General features: G+C 39.1%; 1 protein-coding gene across 10 annotated transcripts in view; it reads right to left on the bottom strand.

The window, feature by feature from the left end:
* Positions 1–26545, bottom strand: part of agrn (agrin) — a 238248-nt gene that overhangs the window by 122714 nt on the left and 88989 nt on the right. For 7 of the 10 annotated variants that reach the window (XM_026241822.1, XM_026241820.1, XM_026241830.1 and 4 more), the window contains exon 3: positions 15611–15649. In XM_026241822.1, coding sequence (XP_026097607.1) covers positions 15611–15649 — 39 coding nt within the window. Of the gene's footprint in view, positions 1–15610; positions 15650–22401; positions 24256–26545 lie in introns of those variants that run through there. The other 3 variants (XM_026241828.1, XM_026241829.1, XM_026241827.1) reach the window with 2 other exon arrangements.

Here is a 26545-nt window from a genome sequence, read left to right as displayed (position 1 = left end):
TCTCATGCAAATGTGTATATGTAATGTAATTTGTGTATATATATATATATATATATATATATATATATATATATATATATATAAACTGATGTAGTTTAAGTCTTTGGTTCTGTTAACTGTGATGATTTTGCCTCACATTAACAAAAACCCACCAATTCACGATCTCAACAAATTAGAATATGGTGACATCCCAATCAGCTAATCATCTAAAAACACCTGTAAAGGTTTCCTGAGCCTTCAAAATGGTCTCTCAGTTTGGTTTACTAGGTTACACAATCATGGGGAAAACTACTGATCTGACAGTTGTCCAGAAGACAATCATTGACACCCTTCACAAGGAGGGTAAACCACAAACATTCATTGCCAAAGAAGCTGGTCGTTCACAGAGTTCTGTATCCAAGCATGTTAACAGAGAGTTGTGTTTAAGAATAATATGCACAACCAACCAAGATAACCACAGCCTTTGATGATTGTCAAGCAAAATTGATTCAAGAATTTGAGTGAATTTCACAAGAACTGGACTGAGGCTGGGGTCAAGGCATCAAGAGGCACCACACAGAGACATGTCAAGGAATTTGGCTACAGTTTTCTTATTCCTCTTGTTATGCCACTCCTGACAATATCAGAGGCGAAGAACTGGGCTAAAGAGACTAAGAACTGGACTGTTGCCCAGTGGTCCAAAATCCACTTTTCAGATGAGAGCAAGTTTTGTATTTCATTTGGAAACCAAGGTCCTAGAGTCTCGAGGAAGGGTGGAGAAGGTCATAAGTCCAGTCTTAAGTTTTCACAGTCTGTGATGATTTGGGTTGCAATGTCATCTGCTGGTGTTGGTCCACTGTGTTTTTTGAAAACCAAATTCACTGCACCTGTTCACCAATAAACTTTGGAGCACTTCATGCTTCCTTCTGCTGACTAGCTTTGTCAAGATGCTGATTTTATTTTCCAGCAGGATTTGGCACCTGCCCACACTGCCAAAAGCACCAAAAGTTGGTCAAATGACCATGGTGTTGGTGTGCTTGACTGGCCAGAAAACTCACCAGACCTGAACCCCATAGAGAATCTATGGGGTATTGTTAAGAGGAAAATGAGAAACAAGAGACCAAAAAATGCAGATGAGCTGAAGGCCACTGTCAAAGAAACCTGGACTTCCAAACCACCTCAGCAGTGCCACAAACTGATCACCTCCATGCCACGCCGAATTGAGGCAGTAATTAAAGCATACTTTCCAGAAGGCCAACAATTCACAAAAAAAATGTTTTGACGTATTCTAATTTGTTGAGATAGTGAATTGGTGGGTTTTTGTTAAATGTGAGCCAAAATCATCACCATTAAAAAAACCAAAGACTTAAACTACTTCAGTCTGTGTACACTGAATTTATTTAATACACGAGTTTCACAATTTGAGTTGAATTACTGAAATAAATGAACTTTTCCACAACATTCTCATTCATTGAGATGCACCTGTATACACACACACACACACACACACACACACACACACATAAACAGGGTAAAGAATATGGACTTTGATACAAAACTAGGGTAAAGGTGAAAAAAATAAAAGAATGTGAAATAATGGTTAATGTTATTCGCAAAAGCTCAATGCAACGTTAACAGGTGTGATTTGATATAATTATCTCCACCACCATCTCAAAGTCAGACACACAAACAGCCTCTTTTCCTCCACAGTGAGGTCATTTTCTCCATACGTCTCTCTCTAAAGCAGATCATATTTCTCTTTCCCTCCCCCGCACTGCTGCTGGTAGCATGTTGACACTTATTAAAGCTGAACGAGGCTGTGTGTGGCTGAGTCGGGTTTGAATGGAGAGACAAGGTGAGAGGAGACACACCTGTATGAGGCCCTAAGACTTTGCAGAAGGCCGGAGGGCGATGCACAGGGGCCGCAAGAGGGCCAAAGCCTGACAAATAAAAGGTCAGCATGAATGTTGCATGAGCGGTTTGGTGCTGGTGTTGCCATGCCGACCGGTCTGGGTCTTTCCTGGCTCCAGCTGGGCCTCATCTGTGAGCTGACTTGATGGATTGGAGTCACCCGAACAGAACATGCATATTCATCCACCTCACATTTTTGTTTATCATAAAATACAGCTCTAAACTAAAACAATTACACATACTTTTACCAACAGCAGGTGGGAACGAGTTAAATTAGCAAGCGAGCACCAGTGTGTGAAGTCAAATGACTTTGGAAACGTAATGAAATCACATCTGCTAGGTAGCGCTCATGCTGAGTATGCAAGCACGCATTGTATTTGATCCACCGACATCGTCTAAGGTCGTCTGCTGCAACATAATTGCATTTTCTGGCTACGCCACTCATTCTGTTGTTAAGGGTTAAGCACATTTTGCCACTTGCATTGATCTCTTCCCACAAATCTCTTCCAGAGACCGGCTTAGACTACTGCCTCCACAATGTGCCCCTGTTGTCAATGCATTGATTTGAAAGTCAATGCGGGCATTTATTATATTACTTACGGGCATTTATTATACTAATCTTAAGCTAAAATCAATAACGTAAATGCTTAATGCTAGAAATGGTAATGACGATCGAGAGCAGCCTAGGAATACTGAGATCTCGCAGCTGAACAACACACGACACAAGTCTCACAGTAGAAGCTGAGGAAGATGACATCCATTTGTGCTCCAGTCGATGACAGAATGCTAACAACATGCTAATGCAGTCAACAGTCCTGCACACAGTGACATGGCGAGCAAGTATGGCAGAATCTGAGGTGTTTGAGAAGGGCAGCCTGGAGGCTGAGCTATGTAGGTGTACAATAAAACTTGATAACTATCAAAATCAACTCAACATAAACCCTATTTTTAAATGTGTTTACATTCAGGTTCCGCCTAAACAGTTTATGACTTTACCTTGAGTAAAAAAAAAACAGTTTAAGCAGTTAACACAGCCTATTAGGTATAATTGGTGTAATACGGCACATAAACAAATAAAGCGGTCCAAAATGGCCGCCATGAAGGTAGTTTCACAACAAAAACCTTTTGTCACCGTGGTTACCAGTGTAATATGGCAGAAGAAATAACCTGCATACCTCCCGTAGGGTTATTTGAGAGGTTAATGGTCCACTTTAGAAGAAAAAGGACAGAATGAAGCAATGCTAAGAGTTCAAGACAACCTGATTACTACTGAGGTAAAAGGCTATGGTCTTGTATGAACACTGCTGACTGTAATCTACAGCGATTCAAGAAAACTGAATGAAAAAATATGTGATTAGTCAATATGTGAGCATTCACACAGTGGTTTATTCAAAGCAGAAAATTAATGCTAATCATAGTATTTTATTTTATTTATTTATTTTATTTGTGTGTGTGTGTGTTTGTGTGTGTGTGCATACAGAGTGTGAAACACACTACCTGATTAGTTGACAGTTCATCCAATTAGTCAATGATTGAGGATGACTATGTGCATTAATTTTATAATCAATGCTAAATGCTTCTTTAGACAGTTTGCATGCTAAAAACCCTACATGGCTGCATGATTGAATAGAAGCAAAACCAAAATTGTGATATGACTAAGTGCAATAATAAAATCACAAAAGCTGTAAATTAAATAAAATACATGTACTGCATGTTTCAGAGTTAAATTATGTTGAGTTGTTTGGTTTGCAGTAAATGCTGCTCCACACAGTCAAATTTTTGCTTGTGCTATGAGTTTGGGTCACTTAAAATGTGCATTTGGGAATGCAACAGACGCCAAACATCTTTCCATACTTGCAATGAGAAGCACCTATAAACCATCTGTCATCAACAGAAGAAAAGCTTTAAGGACTTGCAGTTACAAAAAAAAACACTTGATGGTTTAACTTTAAGAAACTAAGACAGTGTACAGGTACGTTTGTTTTTTAAAATGTTATCTTACGATGAAATATAATTACAGTATATTCATATATTTAGGCCTATATTGTTATCCTTAAAGGGATAGTTCACCTGACATTAAGTAAATTGTTAAAAATATTTTCATATGACATTAAGGTGAGTGACAATTTCCATTTTTAGGTGCACTATCACTTTAAGAATTGTGTCAGATTAGGTTTTAGTGAATGCAAAACTAGCCTAGTTAACTGTTTGTGACACAAATTTGTGATGTTCAAGACCGAATAGTAATCTAGGCAAGTCGCTTTGCATATTCCCGCACTTCATATAGGAACAGCAAAGCCAAATGCTCTCAGCATAAATATATGACATTTACTGTAGAAGACATCACCTGATTATTCTGTCACTAATTAAATGGGTAAACAGATGGGAGTGTTTTCAGGAAACAGACGTAAAAAGCTTTTAGAAGAAGCTGGACAATCTAAGCAGAGCCACACTCAGGTGTGACAGCACACACACATACAGTATACACACACAGCAGACTTGTGAGGACTGACAAATCCCAAAATAAGTTGCAAAAAGCCTTGCTGTCAAACAAAACGGCTTGTATTTTTCGCATGTTCCGATAGCATTAGCGAAATGAGTTCTCATGCGGTGCTGCCTGGGGTGCAGCTCTACACCGACTCTGTATCACTTACTTTTTTCCTTCCCTCTCTCCGTCAGTGCATTACATCATCTTTTAATTATTCATTCTCACTCGCACACATACACCCAATCAGCCTCACTGAAATCTTCCTCAACTCTGCATGTCAATAATGAATCTCAACCACCTCTAAAAATAGCCTGATACTAGACACCGAAAAAAAAAGCTTCTGCTGCTCATCAAATGAAAAACAGTCATTTAAAAAATCACATTTAAAGACTTCGCCCAAACCAAAGAGGACTAAAATAAGAAATATGTTCTTATACAGACAACGACTCAATAATGAAGAGTGAAACAGATATGCACAGTTGACGGTTATACCCTGGTGACTGATACGGTGCTGGCAGGCAGTACGTCGCTTATTAAAAAGGTGGCACTTCCTGTTTTGCCGGTAGTCACCTGGGGTAGAGGAGCATATGGCGACTCTAGCACATAATCTCTTTTTCTGGGAGGCTTCCACATGCAACACAAGCACCCTCTCCTTCAGTTCACCCTCCTCCCGATGATGTCATCGAAAGCCAGAAGCCTCTGCGATGGCCGTTCCATCTCGTATGCATGAGCGAATATGTGTTGGCTGATGGGAAAAAGTGCAGTGAGAGGTGCCAAGAGCAACGAACACTTGACTTCAATTTCGCCATTGAGCAAAGCAGCTTAAACTAAAGGTGGCACGGGCAATCCAATATAGCAGCGGGTTGTTAGGCATCACATCAAAGACTGTTATTTCTTCTTGTATGGAGGCCTCAATCCCGAGTATCTAACAGTGTGCCGCATGTATTCGGTAGGACACTGTGGTCTGGAATTATGACTGTAAACTAGAAGGTGCCAGGTGATGTGAATCTGCGATCTCCTACTGAGACCTGCACGGCCAATATCGCAACAGGCCAGGGCTAAACTAGCCATATCTGCTTCCACGCACTGCTTGTTTCCTTTTCAGCTGCTGTCTGAGGGTGGCTGTTTCTCTTCTGTAATGGATAAGACTGCAGTGTTTCCAGGTGCTGCTTTCTGACTGGAAAATAGATCTGCACTGACCCCTCAAATTCATTTCTGAGCATCACGCGTAATCTTATAAAAAAGTCTGAAGGACTATGCAGCAGAGAGAGCTTTTACAGAGTAACCACAAAGACGGTATAATAGATCACAGGAGTTTGAGTTCGCTGTTGCTCGCTTGTGTTCTGCTGGAGACAAAATAGAGGAAAACTTCACAAACAACAGCCACTGTGCTGAAAATTATCCATAACTGATTATGATTACTTGAGCTCTCAGATCTGCACAATTACACCGCATAAAAGAGTATGGATTGTCGTGCAAGCTTCCAAAAAAAAAAAAACGACATTGCTTTATGGGTTTCTAGTCACACAAGAATTGATGCACAAACGGTACTTTAAAGAATAGCAATAGATGCCTCTTTAGAGGAATTCACTGAAATTCATTCTGAAGTATTCAACACCTGTGTGAAATATTACGTTCAGCGCAGTGGAAACAACATACCTACAATTAAGCATTTCTGAAATGGTCTGCATAAAATACAGTTAAATGTATCGACGGCTGGACTGAATACTGACAAGAATAGGCCATTTTACTCAAAAAGTTATAATATGTCATCATTCCATTTACCCTCATGTCGTTTCCATTATTTATTTATTTTATTCTAAGAAAAACAAAATGAGATATTATGCAGAATGTCCCAGGTGCTCTTCTCCACATAATGGAAGTGAATGGGGGTCATACACTGTAAAGCCTCAGAAAAGTAACACGAGAAAAAAAAAAAAGCTTCTTAAGCCACTGGATTGCTCTTTCATTCATCTTCAAAATCTCAGTATTCACTGATATTTCAAATATTTATGCATGTTTCTATGTTTGTATGTATGTGTTAAAAAAATAGGTTTGCAGTAGGGCTGCACAATTTAGCCTATATTTTTGTTATTATATATCACAATATGACAACAACAACAAATTATAATTGTAATAATAATAATTATTATTATTATTACTATAGTATAGTCTGTTTCTCACGTAATGCTGTATCACATGGACAAGTCACATAGATTTCTGTTTCGACAAAGGGACATTCTGTATGGAAAAGTGCAGCGTGAACATTCTGCTTAATTTAATATGGAATAATATGACAATGACAGTGATGACAACAGAGTGACAACTATCCCAATCCTTTAAATAGAAAAAGAGCATATTTTGCAGTCTAGCTAAATTTAACTTGCATTTGAAGTTTGAAGACACTGGATTTATTTGACAGTAAGAAGTGCAATCTTCCTAAAAAAGCCATTCTGTAAAACTGAGCCACTTGTCTGAAATACGACTTCTTCCAAAAACAGAAAGTTTCTGACCACAGTGACCCTGACATCTTCCATTTTGACAACCAAACTGGAGCACTGACAGCTCAAAGAAAGCAAAGACTGAAGAAAGCAGGGATTTCTGCCGCACATCCAGACGCGCTCTCACCTCAGCTGGGGCCGATCCAGAGCGTGTGCCCCCTTTCCCTTCCTCAGGCATCAACGACAGACACCTCAATCTCATCCAGCCGAGCCTTCGCAGACGTTCTCAAGAAATAGCAAAGCAAAACACAGGCTGATAGAAAGAGAGATGTATGCAGCCCTTCGAGAAGAAGACGATGAGTGAGATGGTTTCGACACAGACGCAAGCAGTGCATGAAGAGAAATGCAAACGACATCTGCATGCTTTCTCAAGTTGGGATAAGATGCGGCATCTGAAACAGCCCTCCTGCTGGCATCTCCCCATGACACAAAGTGTGACTGAAATATTGATACGAATCTAATGATGAGGATACTGTGTGGTATGCCTAACTAGCTCAGCTTGAAAATGCAAGAACATTTCTTCTTACAGTACATTTATGTTTTGCCATGAGTATTTCCTCGAGCCAGGGTCCTGAAGGGACCAGCCAGGAGCCTTGCCTGTGGCCTCATCAATGCGTTGGAGCCCCGGGATCGGTAAGCAGTGTTGGAGCCTGGTTTGACTTCTGCGAGGGCCCCTCAGACAGGCTAATTCATTTCAGAAGCCGCAAAACCAGCATTCCTACAGTCTGAGCTGAATGTCCAGGCTGTACTAATGGAGGCAAATCAGATCCTATCATGATGGACACAGCCTCAGAATGAGGCATGCTGGGAAACAGTACAGGATAACAGCTGGAAGAGATCTTGCCAGGCTCCTGCCGGGCGGAACGTCATGCTTAATGTGTTACATATTAGGAAAACGATGGGAGCATAACCTTAAGTTAGCTTTGTTACTCTAGAATGACTTCAGCATTCTCATTTTGGCACAAGATATGCTTATGACTGATTAAAGATGATTAATGCTTCAAGACGTGGTTGAATAATAAGCAAAAGCATTTCTGTGTAACTTGACCATATTTCCTGCCATTTATACAAAGTATTTTGATTATGCATTCATAATGCATCTCCTAGATCACCAAAGGGGTCTTGCACACATCTTTGTTTATGCACCAGATGACTTTTCTACCCTTCTGTCTTTTTTCCAGATTATTTGTGCCCCAGCTCTTTTTCTGTTGGAGAGGTGTGCTAAAATTCCCTCCCAAATCGCCACCTTTCCAGCAGCCTGGCTCTTCTTTATGTGACGCATACAATCACTTTCATTATGCAAATGATCTCGATGCAGGCTTCTCCAGAGTTGCATGGCGGAGTTGCAAATGGATGCATACAAAACAGCCTTTATTTTTGCTCTTTCAATTAAGGATTCCAAGATGTATCATTAAAAGCAAACAGAAGAGTAAAACACATCCTCCCAACAGTTATCTTCGAACCTCTTTTCCAATATGAAGAACAACTTGGTAATAAAAACTGTGCAAAAAAGATTTTCATGCAGAAATTATGATTCATGTTGGTATGCGTTTAAAATGTAGAGAACAAAATGTAAAAAAAATGCAACTACTTTATACATTATTTTATTTATTTACTTATTTTTTTAATTAAAATATTAGTGCTGGTAATGATTAATCGCAGTTAATCACATCAAAAATAAAAGTTGTTTACATAATATATGTGTGTGTAATGTGTATATTTATTACACATGCATGTATATATTGAAGAAAATTGTTATATTTGTTTATTATATACATACATATACTTGTTAATATAAATGTACATTTTCTAAATATATACTGTATGAGAGTGTTTTTACATATAAATAAATATACACAGTACAAACACATATATTATGTAAAAAAAAATTTTTTTTGGGATGCAATTAATTGACAGCACTAGTAAATATATATTTTGAAATATACAAATTCACTATCATTTGAGGGATTTTAAAATAAATACTTTATTTATAGTGAAAAAGACAGAAAGTCCTTCTTATACATTGAAGGCAACTCAGTTTCTAGGTTTAAATGATGAATGTATTTTTTTTATAACAGACTTGATTGTTTTTTTTTTTTTTTTTTTGGATCTATGTTGTATTTCTGATGTTATCTTGAGATTTAAAGTTGTTGTTTTTTTTTATGTGTGTGCATTTATGCATAGCCACAATGCATTGGTGTACTTGTTTTAATGTAAAGCCATGTGAGAATAATAAACTATCAAGCAATGATTATATACATGATTACATATAACAATTTAAAAAACATACATGGCGGTAATAGCATTTCAGAAGCGATAAAGAGATTCTGAAAGATTTATATGAGCCACTGTACAATACCCATTAAAAGTTATTTCAGCCAATGGACTCTACTCAGCTGAATTCGCCCAACTGAGAATCAAAACGAGTCTACATCTCTCATTTTCTCGCTTTCATCTTCTGACATTGATACTGAAATCCTTCCAGCACTATATACAGTAATACAAAAGCGGTGTCTGCATGCAGTATACCCAACAATGCACTTCTTGATGGAAAGCGATGCTAGTTCACAACTTTACATGCAGATGAACACACACTCACACCTGCACAGATAGCCACATCTATCACGATCACTCATGGCGATGGCTGGCTCTTGGTTTTCAGCAGGCCACTGCCGTAAAAGAGTGAGTGTCAATAGAAATGTTGGCCTCCAGCCTCGCCGGGCCGTCTAAGCACCTTGTCATAATTGTGTGCAGTGGCGCGGAGCACACATGTCAAACAAGCCATTAAGGGGAAGTCTGGGAAACAATACAAATTAGATGAGAATGAGTTGGACTCCTTTTGAGTATACAGTATGTGACTGGAGGCAATGGACAAGCACAAATAAACACAACGGGGCCCAAACCACTGTCCAGAGTGATATCAGGTCTTGCATAACAGGGAAAAGGGACTGGTCTGCTTCCATGGGTGCAAAGACCTTGTCTGTTTTTGTTAGAAGGCGCACGAGAGTGAAAGGGGGAGATATCGTGTTTTGGGGGCTTAAACAGAGATTTATGGTTTCCTGCACTCTTCATGCAGACCTACTCCATCATGTCAGCAGCAGTCCAGGCACAAACACAAACTGTGCTGCTGCTGCTGCCACTGGAACATTTGAATAGAATTACAAAACAGTTTCGCATTACAGTTACACTAGACTGGACAGAGAAGCCGGAGAACACACAATTTAGAGGACAGTGGCCCTCCTGCTGTGAGGATATGCTTTTATGATGACATTCAAAAAATAATACTGTGCAAAATCTGACTAGCAAGACACATAGTGAGTCTCTTCATGACGAAAAGTGAGGCACTATTACAGGGCACATAACCCATACAAATATGTACTATTGAGGGTCAGAAATAAGCTGGTTAGCATAGCAACAATGGGCCCGTATTTGTAGATGTTAACTGCTCACTCTGAGGGATAAAAAGCTCTTTTTTATTCATGGCTATTCAAACATGTCTGTGTATTGCAGCCTTTTTAAATTGCTTTCACAGATATTCCTTTATATTAAATTAGATATTAATAGTGCACGTTCATTGAAAAAAAAATGGTAGGGATAATACTATATTTATAAATGAACATTAATGCAGAGAAACACTTTTTGCTGCCATTAAAAAGCCCAACTAAAGGCCAATAAACAAATAAATGTGGCTATTTCATATATTGAAGGTAACAGATGGTACCTAGATATGTACTATGGCACTGAATAATTACTATATACAAGTATGATGGTATTTAGAAGTATACTATTGCTGTATGCGATAAAAAACAAAGCAAAACACTGTAATACTGTGATAATTTGTGCAATAAATTATATGTATACCAAATATTAAGCTGAAAATTATGCATTACTGTTTGCTCATACACTATAATAGTATTACATCCATAAAACAATGATACATGAAAACTTGACATCCTAAATAAATGTAAAAAAAAAAAAAAACCTGTTGTCTTTCTCTTTATTTATTCCTTCCCTTTCAAGCTTGTACTTATTTGAACAAATGCCTGAAACTTGGTATTACTTCTGTTTGCCTCTTTAAGAGGAATTTTGTATTCCCCTTCCGCTTCATGTATTCCCCAACTGTAAGTCGCCTTTGACAAAAGCGTCTGCAAAATGACTAAATGTAATGTAAATGTAAATGGTTTGCAGGATCTGTTACATAACTCAAGTCTTGAACAATTATACTAATAGAAAGACATGTCAAAGTCTATGTAATAAAAACTGAAGTGTATGCGACATAATTGGTTTCATAATGAGACTAGAGAGCGTTCTAATTTTAACGGGTGCGATTAACAATTAAAAAACCGATAGGGATTGCCCCCGCATTATGGTCCCATCAAGTCGTTTTGCATTTCCTTGTAAGCCTGTCAACAACATCTGAATCCTGGATCTATGTGCTAAATGATCACATTAATCATACAACACAACATCTCAAGGTATTCCTGCCTCACTAATACATCTGTGAATGCTTCAGAAATAGTACTGTTTCATATTCATCCCAGATGCATTACAGCTATGCATTGTAATTATTATAATTAAATCCTAAACTACATCAGTAGATGTCTTCCTCACACAAAAAGTGCTTTAGCACTCTGCATTCTGCTGATTTGGTTCATGTTACTATTCAAGGGAGTTAAAAATATCAGGGTGATGCAAATGTTCTGAGAATGGTATTTCTATATGTAAATAATATAAAATTCATAAAAACTAAATAAAATAAGATACATTTCAGGTGGATCCAACTATCCTGACAATTCAATTCCTATAAATAAATAAATAAATAAATAACATAATGCATAATACTTAAAAAAAAGAATTTATATAATAAATGATAGGGCTATATAAAAAACAATGTATGATTTATAAATAGCTTTTCTAAAGTATTTTTGTCCAACCAACAAGCAGAAAAAACTAAATCAGAAAGCCCTGCAGACTCTCTTGACTGAGAGTCAAGTTCTTTTAAAATATGAGATGTTTAACCATTTTTATTACCTCAAGCTGCAAAACATACACTCACGTAAGCTGGAAAATGTTACTACATTTACTTGAAGGTTCCACCATATGACAGTTTTAGTATCAATACAATGAAAATTGTCTTGAAAATGGTACAAATGTTCTTTAAAATCACATGAAACCAACACAAATACAAAGAGCATATCTCTTGGAACTTTCAAAGTGTTTTTCTTTTCTTTATCGTGGACACTTTTACTTGTCATTGACCCAAATGCCAATTTGACTTGAACACAAAAGACTGTGAGTGTATATTTTCAATCTGAAGCCCAGGTAAAATCAGAGCCGTGACAAAACCTCACTGATGCGAATGTCAATATGAATTGCTTTCCTCACAATTCTCTGGAAAAACCGGCCACATTTTACATCTACTTCTTACCCTCAATGCGTAAACTTGCCATCTCTCTCCACCAGAAATCAATAGCTTCCATTTCTGTGCTGTACGCTGCTGAGTTGTGTCAAGAATATGTTAGACAGATTAATATCAAAACAAGCTTTGCCCACACCTTCCCGATTTCCTCTCCATGACAAGCTCTACTGTTTGTTGCTTATGCAAGCAACTGCTGATTCTACGGAACTACAAAGACAGCCGTTCTCGAGAATTTCTTGCAGCTGTATTTATGTTCAGACAGCACAGAGGGCAACAAAACTTCCAGGCGTAATGTCAAACTCGAAAAACTTCGGTGAACGCTCGAGTTAGGTATAACAGTTAATCCCCAGATGAATTTATGCCACATATATTTGATATCTTGATACGCGCCGTTCTCTGCAAACCAAAAAAAAAAAAAAAAGAGGAGATGAACATGATTTTTCAGGGCTCTTTTGTGTGAAATCCATGACATGAAAAGATTTAATTAAGATAAGAGACTGGTAATAATTAATTCTGCTTCCTTCTGTCAAGAACACAGCGATGGCTGAATAAATTACTCAAGTCCTGCCTTTTATTTATTATCGTTTTCCCTTTCCGAAGATGTTAGTTGAGCTTTTCAAAGCTAAAGAAAGTTTGGCAGGGTCTCTGAAAGTTAGCCCACAGCTCGGGCATACATAAACATCTCAGTCTTACATCCCACCACCTACTCGATTCAATCTGCCATTAGGTTTTTTTTTTTTTTTCAGGTACAGCTCGGCCTGGAGGGGGAAAACTCGCTGTGACAAACGCCGAACGGAAGGCTGCATTCAGATGGAGTGTATTCATTACCACACGTTGAGATGTGTAGGAGTGGTTTGTCCGTATCTGATTTCCAACATGACCCAAATTAAAGCAGGAATGCTAGGTGACCTACTGCGACAGGCTACATCTTCTCATATGTAATGCTCAAACCGGTCAAAAACATCTGACCTGATGGTAATAAACTACCCAACACAATCCAATCATTGTTTCTTTGACTAATTCTAAAAATAACATTAACAGGCGGCCAAACCAAGGGCATTCCAAGTATAGAATCCCCTCAAGTTTATCGCTTGGCGCGCACAACGTCGTAAGTGGGCCGAATACAAACAAACGAACATTTGTTTTACCGAAAGCAAGATGTTTTCCTCAAGCCAACTTTCTAAACCGACGCAGAGATAATTAACGGGACACAGCTCTGCCAAATCTTACACAAGTTTGAGAATCTGGCAGCGTTTGGTTTGCAGACACGGGCGACTTAAACTCTGAAGGACATCCGCTTGACAAACGGCCTACAAAACGACGCTAATTAAAGGTCGCTTTGTTGCTTTGTCAGGTTTCAGCTAGTGATTAAACATCTTTTATTAAGTTGGAACGGGCAGATGCACATACAAACACACTTCAAAAGTGGGGGAAACTTCAATACGGATTGGTGTCTGTCATCTGAAAGGGAAATACTTCAATTGTGCTTGTAATAGCGGGATACTTAGATGTCTGTGATGTGATTCCGTTTAATTAAATATCTGTGAATCATTTGGTCTGGGAATGTCATTACGTCCTTGGAACGGGGGACATGTTTTCCATCTCATGCTCATTTTCCTAATGCACAGGCTTTTATATAAGTACATCTCAGTCTTGTAACGAATTAATATGGCAATGAAGGACCGGGGATGGAAGTGTAATTGGACAACCGATCTCCTTTGACGCTTAATGGCCTCTGAAGACAGCAGCCGCGGGGCAGGGGATGAGATAGCCCAGAGGAAAGCTTTTTTGCAGGCTTCTGTAGGTCTGGCACATGAAGTACTGTCCATCTGAGAACTCGCAGAACAATTGGAAATGTAATTAAGAGCTGGCTGTGGCTTTTAAACGCTCGGCTAGAGCGGAAACAAACAGGCGGGGATGAAGAAAAACATCCATGTATTGAAAATGTGCAGTGTGATCAATAGCCCACAGTTTCGGAAAGCATCAAAGGGGAAATAGAGTTTTGCGACTTCACTCCGAGCCTCGCAATTTCTCTCAGAACTGCAGGTTTTCAAAGCAATCTCTAATGTCATTAAACTTCTATTAAAAAGCAGTTAGAAGCCTCTATTTCTCTATGAGTCAGATGTATTCTGTACATTTTAAGTAAAATTTCACGAGTTTCCGATCTCTTGGTAAGGAGTAAGGTTAATAAAAACATCAATCAGATATAATTACCCAGCAGTGCCGCATGGACAGTGTTTCAAGGAGATAATAACTATTGTCTTGTAGCTGCAGGGGAATAAAATTCATCTCAAAGCCCAGATTTTCAACACAAGCCTTTTCTCAAGCCCTCAGACAGATCATCCTACGTAGCAGGTGATTGGGCAATTATTGTGCAAATCGAGCCTAGACCCAACAGAGACGTTTTTTCACATGCAGTTGTAATCTCAACAAAATTACTGGAAAAAAAAGTGTTTAACATTTTCATCAATATAGAAAAAAGCCATGACCCAATCATTAAAAAGTGTAAAAATGAAAACATCATTGTTCTCAGAGCGTTATTACGATTTGTTTGCTGCTCCTTTGGTCATTCAGGTCTGGTTCGTTGCTAACAACCATGCGGAAAACTATCAAAATGTATGCACGTGTGCACTGGAGTTAATTAGACCACATGTAATTTTGGTGCATTAATACCAAATACACCCACACATGCAGCTATTTTGTTGGAGTATTTATGACGGTGTCCATAATGAAGCTCCCTCCAGCTCATAAAGAGAAGCATCTCCACTGCCAGCAGCTCAGGAGTAACCTCCAAAGCCCATTTCATGTTGTTGCATATAAATATTCATTAACAGAGTGGGGAAACCAGCTGTTTCTCCCAATTAATCTGTGCAGAGATATGCCATTTGCCAATAAATTGTTGTTGTATAATTAATGCATCTCAGTGCATGGTGACAACTAGAGAAACAATACCTCATTTAATATTGAGATTTATATTCATTAAACTTGGCAAACGCAATCGGCTAATCAGCTTGAGTAATAAACGAAGCTGCGTCCCAGGGGGATGTGGGAAAACTTCAGCCGCATGCCCGAGAAGTCAGCCACCCCACATCCCACCAGTCTAGATAAATCAAGATGTCAGGAGATTTCTACATCAAAGCAGATGTCCCTCTCCCTGTTTCTCGCTGACCATGTTAACAGGCTACACACAAGCCGGCGGAGGGAAGCGACACGGCGAGGACGCCCACTTCAAACAGCAAATGGGTCTGAGCTGAGATCATTATCTGGGCAGGTTGAAAACACTCCAGTCAGGGGAATTCTTATGGGACTTACCATCAGGAGGAGGAGCCGGTGTGAAGTGAACAGGTTTGTCTGTGGAGGAAGAAGAGAGAGAGAGAGAGGCACATTAGTTAAAAGGAAGACATCTGGACAGTCCCAGGCGGTCAGCAGTCATTTCGAATGAGTGGGTGGACAGCGGACTACATGACTCTTTCACAGAGGTTAATCTCAAAAAGAATAGATTAAGAAAGATCAGATGGAATATGAGATTAAAGGAATATTGCAGGTTAAATACAACTTGAGCTCTATCAACAGCATCTGTGGTGTGAAATGCTGTCAAATTTGTTTGCAGTAATGCACTTACAGCACTGAAATATATGTTAAAGACATAATTTTTCAATAAAAGTTTGGGGTCAGTAAAATTTATATAATTTTTTTTTTTTTTTTAAGAAATTAAAACTTTTTATTCAGTAAAGGCACATTATATCAAAAAGTGTTCAGGTGATCAAAAGTGACACTAAGATATTTAAAATGTTTTATTTGTGACCCTGGACCAAAAAACAGTAAGTAGCAGGGGTATATTTGTAGGAAAAGCTAACACCATTACATTGTATTGAGTCATTGAGTCAAAATTATAGTTTTTTTTTTTTTTATGCCAAAAATCTATAGAGTATTAAGTAAAGATCATGTTTCATGAAGATATTTTGTAATTTTTCTACCGTACATATATCAAAACGGAATTTTTGATTTTGAACTTTAAAGGCGATTTTCTCAGTATTTAGATTTTTTTGCATCCTCAGATTCCAGATTTTAAAATAGTTGTTTCTTGACCAAATATTGTCTTATCATACATTAATGGAACACTTGTTTATTCAGCTTTCAGATAATGAATAAATCACAATTAAGAAAATGACCTAGTTTTATGGTTCAGGGTCGCACACACACACACACACATCTGTATAGGCCTATATATTTCCACAAAAATATTAAGCAATACAACTGTTTTCAGCATTAATAATAAGAAGAAATGTTTCAGCATATTATATCAGCATATTAGAAAGATTTCTGAAGGATCAAATGACACTGAAGACTGGAGTAATGCTGAAATTCTGAAAATATTTCATAATAATGATGTTACTGTATATTTAATCAAATAAATTCAGTCTTTTTAAACATAAGCGACTTAAAAAAAAGACATATAAATAAAACTTCTTCTTCTTCTTCATTTTTTTAACTAACCCCAAGCTTTTGAACTAGTAATATAAAATTGCATTCACAGGCTGTAGCCTACATCAAAAAAGCCACAAAAATTGTCTAAAGACTAAACCAAATGTTCTTGGTCAGACGCTGAAATGTCTTGTTGGACAGATGAATCACCAAAACACAACAAAAAACAACAAACAACACACAAATGAAACATTTGTTTTTGGAGATATTGACTTGATTCTCTTGTGATCTTGCCAACAATGACTTCATTCTTTCATCATCTTAAAAATCATTTCATTAAAATCTCAGCTATTTCCTACTGATTTTTTCTTAAGTAACAAATGTTTTCTGATGCTTTTTCGTGACCATTTTTATGTTCATACTGCTGCAACATGGATAAGAATAATTGAGTTTATTTCAGCAACTCATTGAAGCTGAAAGGTTTTTATGTCTGTCAGTGATAGAGCACTCTACTGTCTAACTCTAACACATTCGTGAAGTAAACAACAACTTTATAGTTTTGAACAATGTAGAGACTCTGAACATGTGTTTTTAATTTTAATTTTAAGCCAATTCAAGGGAATGGAACATCTGCATGTTAATGCTTCAGAAAATCAACATCGCCAAAACAACTTACATTGAGGTCACAAGGAAATTACTGATCGCAAGTAAACAAGAGAAGAAAACAACAATGCATGTCTCTTTAGGACTTCTGTACACACAGCGTACACACAGTGACAAACACCCACAAAAGACTATTATAAAAGAAGATACTTTGAAGAATGTTTTAACTGATTTTAAACGCAATGAAAGTCAATGTGAGTCAAAACAACACTGAATCCCACTGACTTTCATAGTAAGCATAAAACAAACATTGAGACATTTTTCAAAATATTTTCTTTTGTGTTCCACGGTAGAAGAAACTCAGGTTTGGAACGACACAAGGGTGAGCAAATGATGACAGAATTCAAGTTTTCGGGTGAACTGTCAGTTTAAGCTGTTACACTAATAAATGTTAAAATATTCAGACTACAAAACCAGCCAAAAGTATTGGGCTGAAACTCATTAAAACCAGCAACGACTGAAAGCGAGAACTGCCACAGAAGTTGGAAGCGACCCCACTCAGTCTAACTTTCCTCCAAACCGAAGTGATTTTGAAAACGCTGAACTCGCGTACCTTATTACTCTTGACAGAACCGGCGTTTCAACAACATGGCGCATGAAGCCATCTAGCTTAAGTGCAGCTACAACACCCTGCTTCTGCAGGCGGGAATAACCAACACCACAAAACTATCACATCAATTGCCCAGCCAGCCGGTTGCACTTACACACACACACACACTCTCTCTCCCACACACAGGGACGGAATCTCTGCTCCTCTCTTCACCAGCACCCCCAACTGCCAGCATGGAGTTTAATTTTAGGCTCACTTCAAATTGCTTGTCAACAATTGAGCGCAAGGAAGATTGGAGAGCCGGTGCTGGAGAGAGGGAGAGAGAGAGAGACCGGAAAAACAGAGGTGTGAGGGAACGAGGAAGCGAGAGAGAGAGGGGAAACGGCTTGCTGTGCTTCTCTCCTTGAATAATGAAGTGTTTGTTGAACTGGTCCGAGAGTCAATCATGACAGTTACAGCGTTTCATCCTCCGGGAAACATCGCTTCCAGAGCTGAGGGTGTATAACACACACACAGATGTGTATCATAGAGATAAAATATATACTGCTCACACACTGTAATGCATAACCCTGTGACGCCCCCAAGTACAGCTTTTCTTTCTTATATGTCCAGTGGCAGTAGAGGACAAAACAACTGTCTGTGCGGGTCTCACGGGAACGTTTGTTTCACATGTAAATGATACGTGGCTAAGAAATTCAACACTAGGTTTACCTCAAGCACATTTGCTTTACTTAAAGAGTCATCTCTACTCATTATTATGCTGTTGTAAACCTGTGCTTTCTTCTGTGGATCACAAAATTATATATTTATGACTCAGTGTCTCAGTTCATACAATGAAAATCAAAGGAGACCAATGCTGTTTGGACTCCGCTGACTTTGAAAATATCTTTCTTTTTGGTGAAGATTTCCTTTAAGGGAATTGGCAGGGACCTGGTGATAGAATATTATATTGATACTTGGTTCACACTGCAATAACATTGCAATTCTTTATGTTAAATTATTCAAAGCTGTTGTATGTGCTAGCACAGCTATGCAGGAAATTGTTGCGAGGGATGATTTTTACAGTTGAATGGTTGTTATACAAACATTTGGCCAATTAGTATTTAAAATGTAAATGTTAAATATTGATAAAGCAATATTTTAATTCATGATACTATACCGACATTTGCATGCCAAGAATTGGCAATATTTTCACAATAATGGAAATTAAGTAATTAACTACAAGTAAAATCGTAGCATATCTAGTAGGTGAAATTGCAATAGATCGATGAAAACTATATGATTTACATTAAATTTAAATTTGCAAAAATGTAAAGGTTAAAGGATCATATGATGCTTTTTTAAAATGCATATTTGTATGTATTTGGTATAACAGAATATGTTGACATGCTTTAAAGTTCAAAAAAACAGTAATTTTCAAATAATGTACATTATTGTAGGTCCTCTGTGCCCCGCCTCTCTCAAACGTGTTGTTTTCAACAAAGTCCCTCCTTCTGATAAGCGCAGTCTGCTCTTATTGGCCAACTGACCCAGTGCATTGTGATAGCCTGACACCGCAAGCACTCATCGTAAATGTAATTCCCCTTTCCATAATCGCGAGCTTCATCTCGCGTGCACACACAGACACACGATGCAGAAAACTCTGCATTTGAACAGTAAATAACAAATACTTCAACTAATAACAAAATACAATACAGAAGCTGATTGTTCAATTCAGAAGCTACAGATTGTCGTAGCAAAGTCAGAATTACCTTCTTTCCTAGGTTCACGAAACGGTCATCCATAAAAATGTGTTGCTTTTCTGTTGTAACTTGTAAGAAATCTTAAAGATTCCTAAATGCATCTACTTTCAGAAGGCCAATTAAGGCTTTTGCTTTCGCTTAGATACACACAGCATCATCCTGACATTGCAGCTTCAACACTAACTGCAGTTACTGAAACCACGGCTTCTTTCTTTGTGTGAACATTTGGGGAGCATTACGCAAATATTTCCACATAGTGACATAGACATGTGGGGGCATGTTTGAATCATTCGTTTTAGGGGGGGCGTGTCAGAGTCTTAACTTTGATAAAGAATATCTCTTTGGATTTGAGACTTTAGTATTTACAACTTTACAGATCTTTTTCATGCACCAAGAGCTTGTAACACTCCAAAGAGAAAGAAAATGTTTAAATTGCATCATATAGCCCCTTTAAATATAGCTAAAAACAGGAAGGAGAAATGTATTGCATTTTTTTTATATACAATACCAATATTCTCACACCAAGAATTCACAATTATTAGTAAAAAGGGAGATTAATCACAATTCAAAGCAAATCTGAGTAGACTAAAGGTACTGTAGCATTAGATCAACAGAGAGTCTATTTTTTCTATTCACCCAAAATTCAAACTGAAAATGAACCAAGAACAAAGCTGCAGAAGTACTAAGGTAATTAAGCATACTTGATAAAGAAGCGAGTTAATGATTGCAAAATAACTAAACATAAATTAGAATATTATAAAATCAAATGAATTCATGTCTTACATATTAATATTTAATATAACTTTAAAATCAATACTTTCATTTCAAACATGCAATTAATACATTCTTTTTAAATCCCCATGTAAAAGGCACACTGCAATATGTGGCCCCAAACAGACCTCCACTTGAACTGTCAGGCAGTATGCGAGCCATGTGTTTTCATTCAGTGTCTGTTCTCTTTTCCTTTCTGTTTTATTATCTAGTTTACTGATGTGTATGTATAGGCTGATGGATTTGGTTGTGGAGCTGAGCAGCTCTAGTCCTGTGTGGCCTCTCTTCTCTGTGCTTGCTAAATGAAAATGGAAATGACTAACCTTTGGTCTGTATCCTACTCCAACAAGCTTTCAAACGCTACGATGCACCTCTCCATGTTAATGGTACTTCTTTCACTCCGTCCTGTTTTTTACTCTTCTTTGAGGAGCAGGGATGGAGTGCTCTAACTGAGTTTATGTTTAAATCTAATGGAATCTGTCTGGATTAAATCGATTTTGCGACATGGTCGGCTTATAAATGAACCTCACACTCAGACTCCTTTATTGTGGGATGGAGAGGGCACATTTTTAGAATTTCATGAAGGGCCCTTTTCGGTCTTTTAATATAGATCTAATGTAGAGGCACCGTGGATCTCTTTAAGTGAGTGCACAGGTAAGAATATGAGAAATGAGGTAGTTAATGGTTTACACAGGGTGGAAGGGGCTGAATGCTCTCTTTTTTATTTTCTCCTTTCATTCAAAAATACTAAACATATTACTACCTAAAAAGGTGTCAATTATTGTCTTTATACAGAACAAAGTTTCATATATGCGTCTTTGCAACTATTTAACAGTGATTTAATATCTACTCAGATGGCCTGAGGCCCTACCAAAGGGCTCATTTAAATTTTGTTTGGTACTTTGTGACCCAATTTGTCAAATATTTCCATTAACAATACACCAGTGTCTGCAGTGTAATTTCACATGGCATCTTACAAGCTTAATGCTGGAGAACAGCCACTGAACTCAAGTGTATGTGTTTATGTGTGAGTGTGTGTGTGTGTGTGTCTCTGTGTGTGTGATAACCGCTGTACAAGCTTCCTGTTAAAAAGTCATCTACATTTCAATATCATTAAGAATTTAATGAGACATCAGCACTGATGCATAGCAAGACCATTTTCTCAACGATTAAACTTATTTCTCTAGCAGAGCGTACTAACAAAATCTTACAAAAGCACCGAAATCATACTATAACGTGTTTCTATGTAACTGATAATTCACAGAATAAGAACACCTGGGATCCAATGGTGCAAAAAGGCAGATAAAACAGGACAGCGATAAGTAATACATCTAAAACGGGAAAAGAGCAGCATTACCTGCTGCTCCATTTCATCAAAGCACATTGTGACATGCTCTGGAGCACACGTTTCGTCTCCAATCTTTTCTTTGTAGCACAGTGCCAAAACGATCTGGCAACACACACTGGCTGGCGGGGCACCCTAAGACACCAAAGCGTTTGCAGATTCACTCAAGCAGATACAGTAAGCACTGAAGCTAATGCCAAGCTTTCACATCCAAAGGCATTTAATCTGCCCCCTTTATCCCGCTGTGCAGTCTAAATACCACTGCTTCAGGGATGACAGAGCGCCACCAAGCAGTGTTTTTAGACACAAGCATTCAAGCACTTTGTAGGATGAGGACAGTTTATCTGTGTCATCCTTAATCATTTCACTGTCAGGCAGGGGATCGAAGCCAACGCATTAGGGATTAGTTTTTGATTGCCATCGATCCTTATTGAACCATCCATCCGTCAAAGTGTCTCTCCTCTGCCTCCCTGAGCATCACTGTAAGAAATCTCTACACTGCACACAAGGGAAAGGACCACTATTCTGTAACTTATCAAGCCACAAAAACTCTACAGGGTCATGCACAAACACGAACACACAAACACACATATATATATATACATACGCTGCAAGTCATGTTTCACTAACTGTGACCTACAGTTATTGAGGAAGAGGAGTACAGCGAAGCCGAGCGTGGAAGTGGCCAGCAGTATGAGACAGATGTTGCAAGGAATCATGAAGTACCGCACGACCAGCGACACTTTGTGCTGGTACATGCGGTCCCGCTCCGGGGGCGGCGTGGGGTACTGACAACTGGTCATACTCCACTCCGCGCCGTCCCTAAAGTACGCCAATTCGGCAAGCGTTCTGAACAGACTCAGAGAAGAAAGATAGACAAAAAGAACTCTGAAAATGGCTTCAGCTTAAACTCCAATGGCACTTCTTATCGCAGTTCCTTCCTGAAAAACGTAGACAAATACTTTCGCCAGTCTCCAAGCAACACATTTTGTTCCCAAATTACAGCTGCTCTGGAAGGGTGCAGGTCCTACAGTCCCCAACCGTCCGGCAATCCCTCCATTTCTCTCCCAAGCACAGGGGTGGCTTGTCATGAAAGGTTAGAATGTGAGTTCTCTTGAGAGTATCTGACAAAAAACTCCACTGGACCCCTGGTCTAGATTGGCAACACGACGAGAGAGTGCGAACAATCCCTGCTGCACTTTGTACTTTAAATCTGCAAGCGCAGAACTCCACGGCTTGGTGAATTAGTAATGAATTGGCTCTTGATTTGTCTTAAGGGGTGCTTGTAATTTTTTATGGCACAATGAATTCTCTTCTTTCAGGACGTGCTGCCACCTGTCTGTGCCCGACAGCGGCACGAAGATGCCAAGCTTCTCTGATTGTGGCATGTGTCAGGAAGCACTGCGGGTGTGGCTAGGCATCATGCTAGCCGTCTGTCCAGGGAAACGCTCAGTTGACCACAAGCTGGAATTGGAGTCATTAGCCTCTCTCACACAAACGAACGCACAAACTTTTGGAGATTGACCCCTTCCCAAATCGTCCGGAGAACTGCAACACTAGGCTCGTCTTTGGTCATAAAAGTCTTAACTTTCCTCCCCCTGCCCCAGGCTGAATCTCCTAAATGAATGAATAATTAGCCCACAGAGAGTCAGCAGCTGTCTTTGGCAAGCTCAACCATATGCCTCAGTGAGCAGCAGGGTCTTTTTCCTCAACCCCTTCTCTATCCTTCAACACTGGTCCTCTTTGGTGACCTCCCCTCTTTTTCGGAGAGCACCCTGAATAAAGCGTACAGTCAAAAGTGGTGGTGTCTGGTGAGCACTCTTCCCCCAGATGCTCCGGTCAGTGCAGAGCCAGAAACAAGATACGAGGAACAGCTGAGATTACTACAGCAATGCGCGCAAAGCAAACCAAACAACTGCTTCGGACAGTGCTGTTAGTCCTCAGTCCGTTTTAGTGGATAACTCCTGAGACGAGACAAGCTCCTGTTGTGGACTCAGCCAAGTTGTTTGTCACTCTGGAAAAAGTGGCTCTTCCGTTCTCATTTCTTGTCATTGGATTCAGAAGCAATTTCTCTCTCCGTTTAGCTCTCTCAAGCATCCATTCCTCTTCTGGTGTACCTCCTTGTGTCCTGGGCTTAAACTCGCTCCAGCTGAGCCTCAGAGGAAGTGTTCACTGCCAGACAAAACATATACTCTGATCACCGCTATTCATGTCAGAAAATCCCCCAGGCAGCAGGTACTCAGTCAGCGCAAGTCTGCGTTCAGCCAGTGCTTCTCAGCCAAAGAGCCAGGGAGCGGCATGCACAAACGAGTGGAGCCTTAGAGGAAAAAAGCAGGAAAAAATAAAAAAAAAACTGGCTGATGACACTTAGTCCACCTCTCCGTTACATTTAACAATGCAAAGAGCGTGTTTTCTGCATCCTTACGACACGGACGCTCATGACTCCCTCTCTCTGCCTCGAATGAAGGAGAAGACAGTGAGAGGGGAGTGGATGAGGGGCTGTCTCTAACAAAGGGTTGGGAGGGGTGAGAAGGGGGAGGCAGTGAGGGAGGGAGGGGGAAACCAAGAATAAAAGCTTTTGGGAATACTTGGAAGTGTTTTAAAGGGGGGGGGGGCTGGAACGACAGCGAAAACACAAAAAGGGCAATTGGACCAAAAACATGTCAAGCCTTTTGAGTTCATAGTGATTTAAAGGAGAGCGCTGCCAGCAATTGTGCAAAATTGTAATTGCAAACTTTGTGGTTTAAATGGGAAAGGAAAAAAATGTGAGTAAAACGGAATCTGACATATTTAGTCTTGGATTTGGTGAGATATTAAGGAAAACAAACCATTTAAACTATAAGGACAACTTGAAGGAAAGGACTTAGATGCGTTCAAAATTATATATGCATATATACTGTGTGTGTGTGTGTGTGTATATATATATATATATATATATATATATATATATACATACACATATATAATCATCTCTATCTATATATAAAAGAGCAACAGTAAAAGAAAATGCAGGACTGGAATGAACAATGGTTCCAAATAAATAAATCAATGCAATTAGAAGCAACAGGCAAAAAAACACACAAAAAAGAAAAATATTCATCTTCTTGTGACACCATGCCATGCTTTTATTCATCTGTCACACTGTGAAAAATAAAAGCAAATATTAATATTCAGCAGAAGTGAAAATTAATATACTGGCAAAAGATCAGTGGGAAATGTGTTTTTAATCCATAGCATTATTTCACTAGGTTTCTCGCCTATGAATGTTTATTTTATGCTCTAAACCACATAATGAGGTCAACAGCACAGAGAGCTAATGCTTCTTTTTAAAGCCCCCCACCTTCAATACTGACTGGCATATCCACAATGGATGTTCATCTTCACAAAGAAGCCAGTACATATTATCAATTATTTATACGCTCTGTTTCTTAACCCACCCCTCGCTGGATACCCGTCATGCGCACACACACACACATATACATTTTTACAAAGTTATACTCCATTCCACATCAGGGGCCGTTTATCTCTTTGGACACAGCCTATTCGTTGACTTTATAGGGGGCCCATGGAATCCAGCCCCTGATGTACATAGCAGAGAACACAGGGTCAGTCGGGCCTCCAGCACAGGGCTCTAGGTTCACACACCAGCTGTGGTGCTGCACCCCTAAACAACACCCACACTCCACCAGGGCCATTAATCTTCCTTCAGCCTGACACACAGACTAAGAAATGCATTTAGCAAAGACAACTGGGCATCTAGTGACATTCATGCGGGTTATAATGACCTGAAACCCCCATAAAATAATATGGAGACAGAAGAGGGCGCCACATCCGGTCGATTCTACACACCCTCTATCATGACTCGAATAAGACCTAATTTGACTTCAAAGCACTCCGTAATGCATCTTTAATGTGCATGCTATCTCGGAAGGTTAACATCTCTCTCAGTGTGCTCTCTCAGCTGGCAACTTCCATTAAGAAACAACCACAAACTCTCTGCACTTTCATGACGAGCAGCCTCAAGGCTTCTCATCGGCTTCTGCTTGTTCCTTGTGCCATGTTTCTGGTGTGATGCATGTGTGCTCATTTCAGGATTGAAGGGATAGGAATAAAGCATAGAGCGGTGCACTTCATGTATTTTAAAAGAGTGGTGGTTATTAAAGTGGAAGATATGAGAAATTCAAAAGATATTCACTTTCAAGTGTCTTCAGTGAAGTTTCAGATTCAGATTTTTGCTAGAGAATATAATCATCCATCCATCTATTCATTCAAATACCCATCTCTTTGCCCATACATTTACCTGTGCATCAAACTATCCTTCTATTCACCTACCCATTATATCAATTCAACTCTTCAAACAGTTTCCTCCAACCCTTCATAATCCCTAATTCTTAGACATTGCGGTTTCTTCACAGCAGCTGGCTGAATGTCTTATTGTATGGACTATCATTAATAAATAAGGCTGTTTTGATTATGAGCAGATCCCCCCAAGTGCTCAACTCATTACACTTCACTGCACATGCAGTCAAAAATCTGTCAGAAAAAATAGACGTGAGACAACGCTGGAGAAAAAAGAGGGAGGTGGAGACCGCCAGCAGACTATGAGTGTGAGAATGAGCTAACTGCACCTCCAGCCAGATCTGCTCTGGTTTCCTACAGCTGGGAGTTCCTTACTCCACCGCGCTGTCACACAGCTCACAAGAATAGAAAGTGACACCACCCCACCAAAAAAAAAAAAAGTGGGAAAGTGG

Source organism: Carassius auratus, unplaced genomic scaffold (assembly GCF_003368295.1).
Source record: "Carassius auratus strain Wakin unplaced genomic scaffold, ASM336829v1 scaf_tig00000254, whole genome shotgun sequence".
In the NCBI taxonomy this organism is placed as follows: Eukaryota; Metazoa; Chordata; class Actinopteri; order Cypriniformes; family Cyprinidae; genus Carassius; species Carassius auratus.
This window is presented reverse-complemented; position numbering and strand designations above follow the sequence as displayed.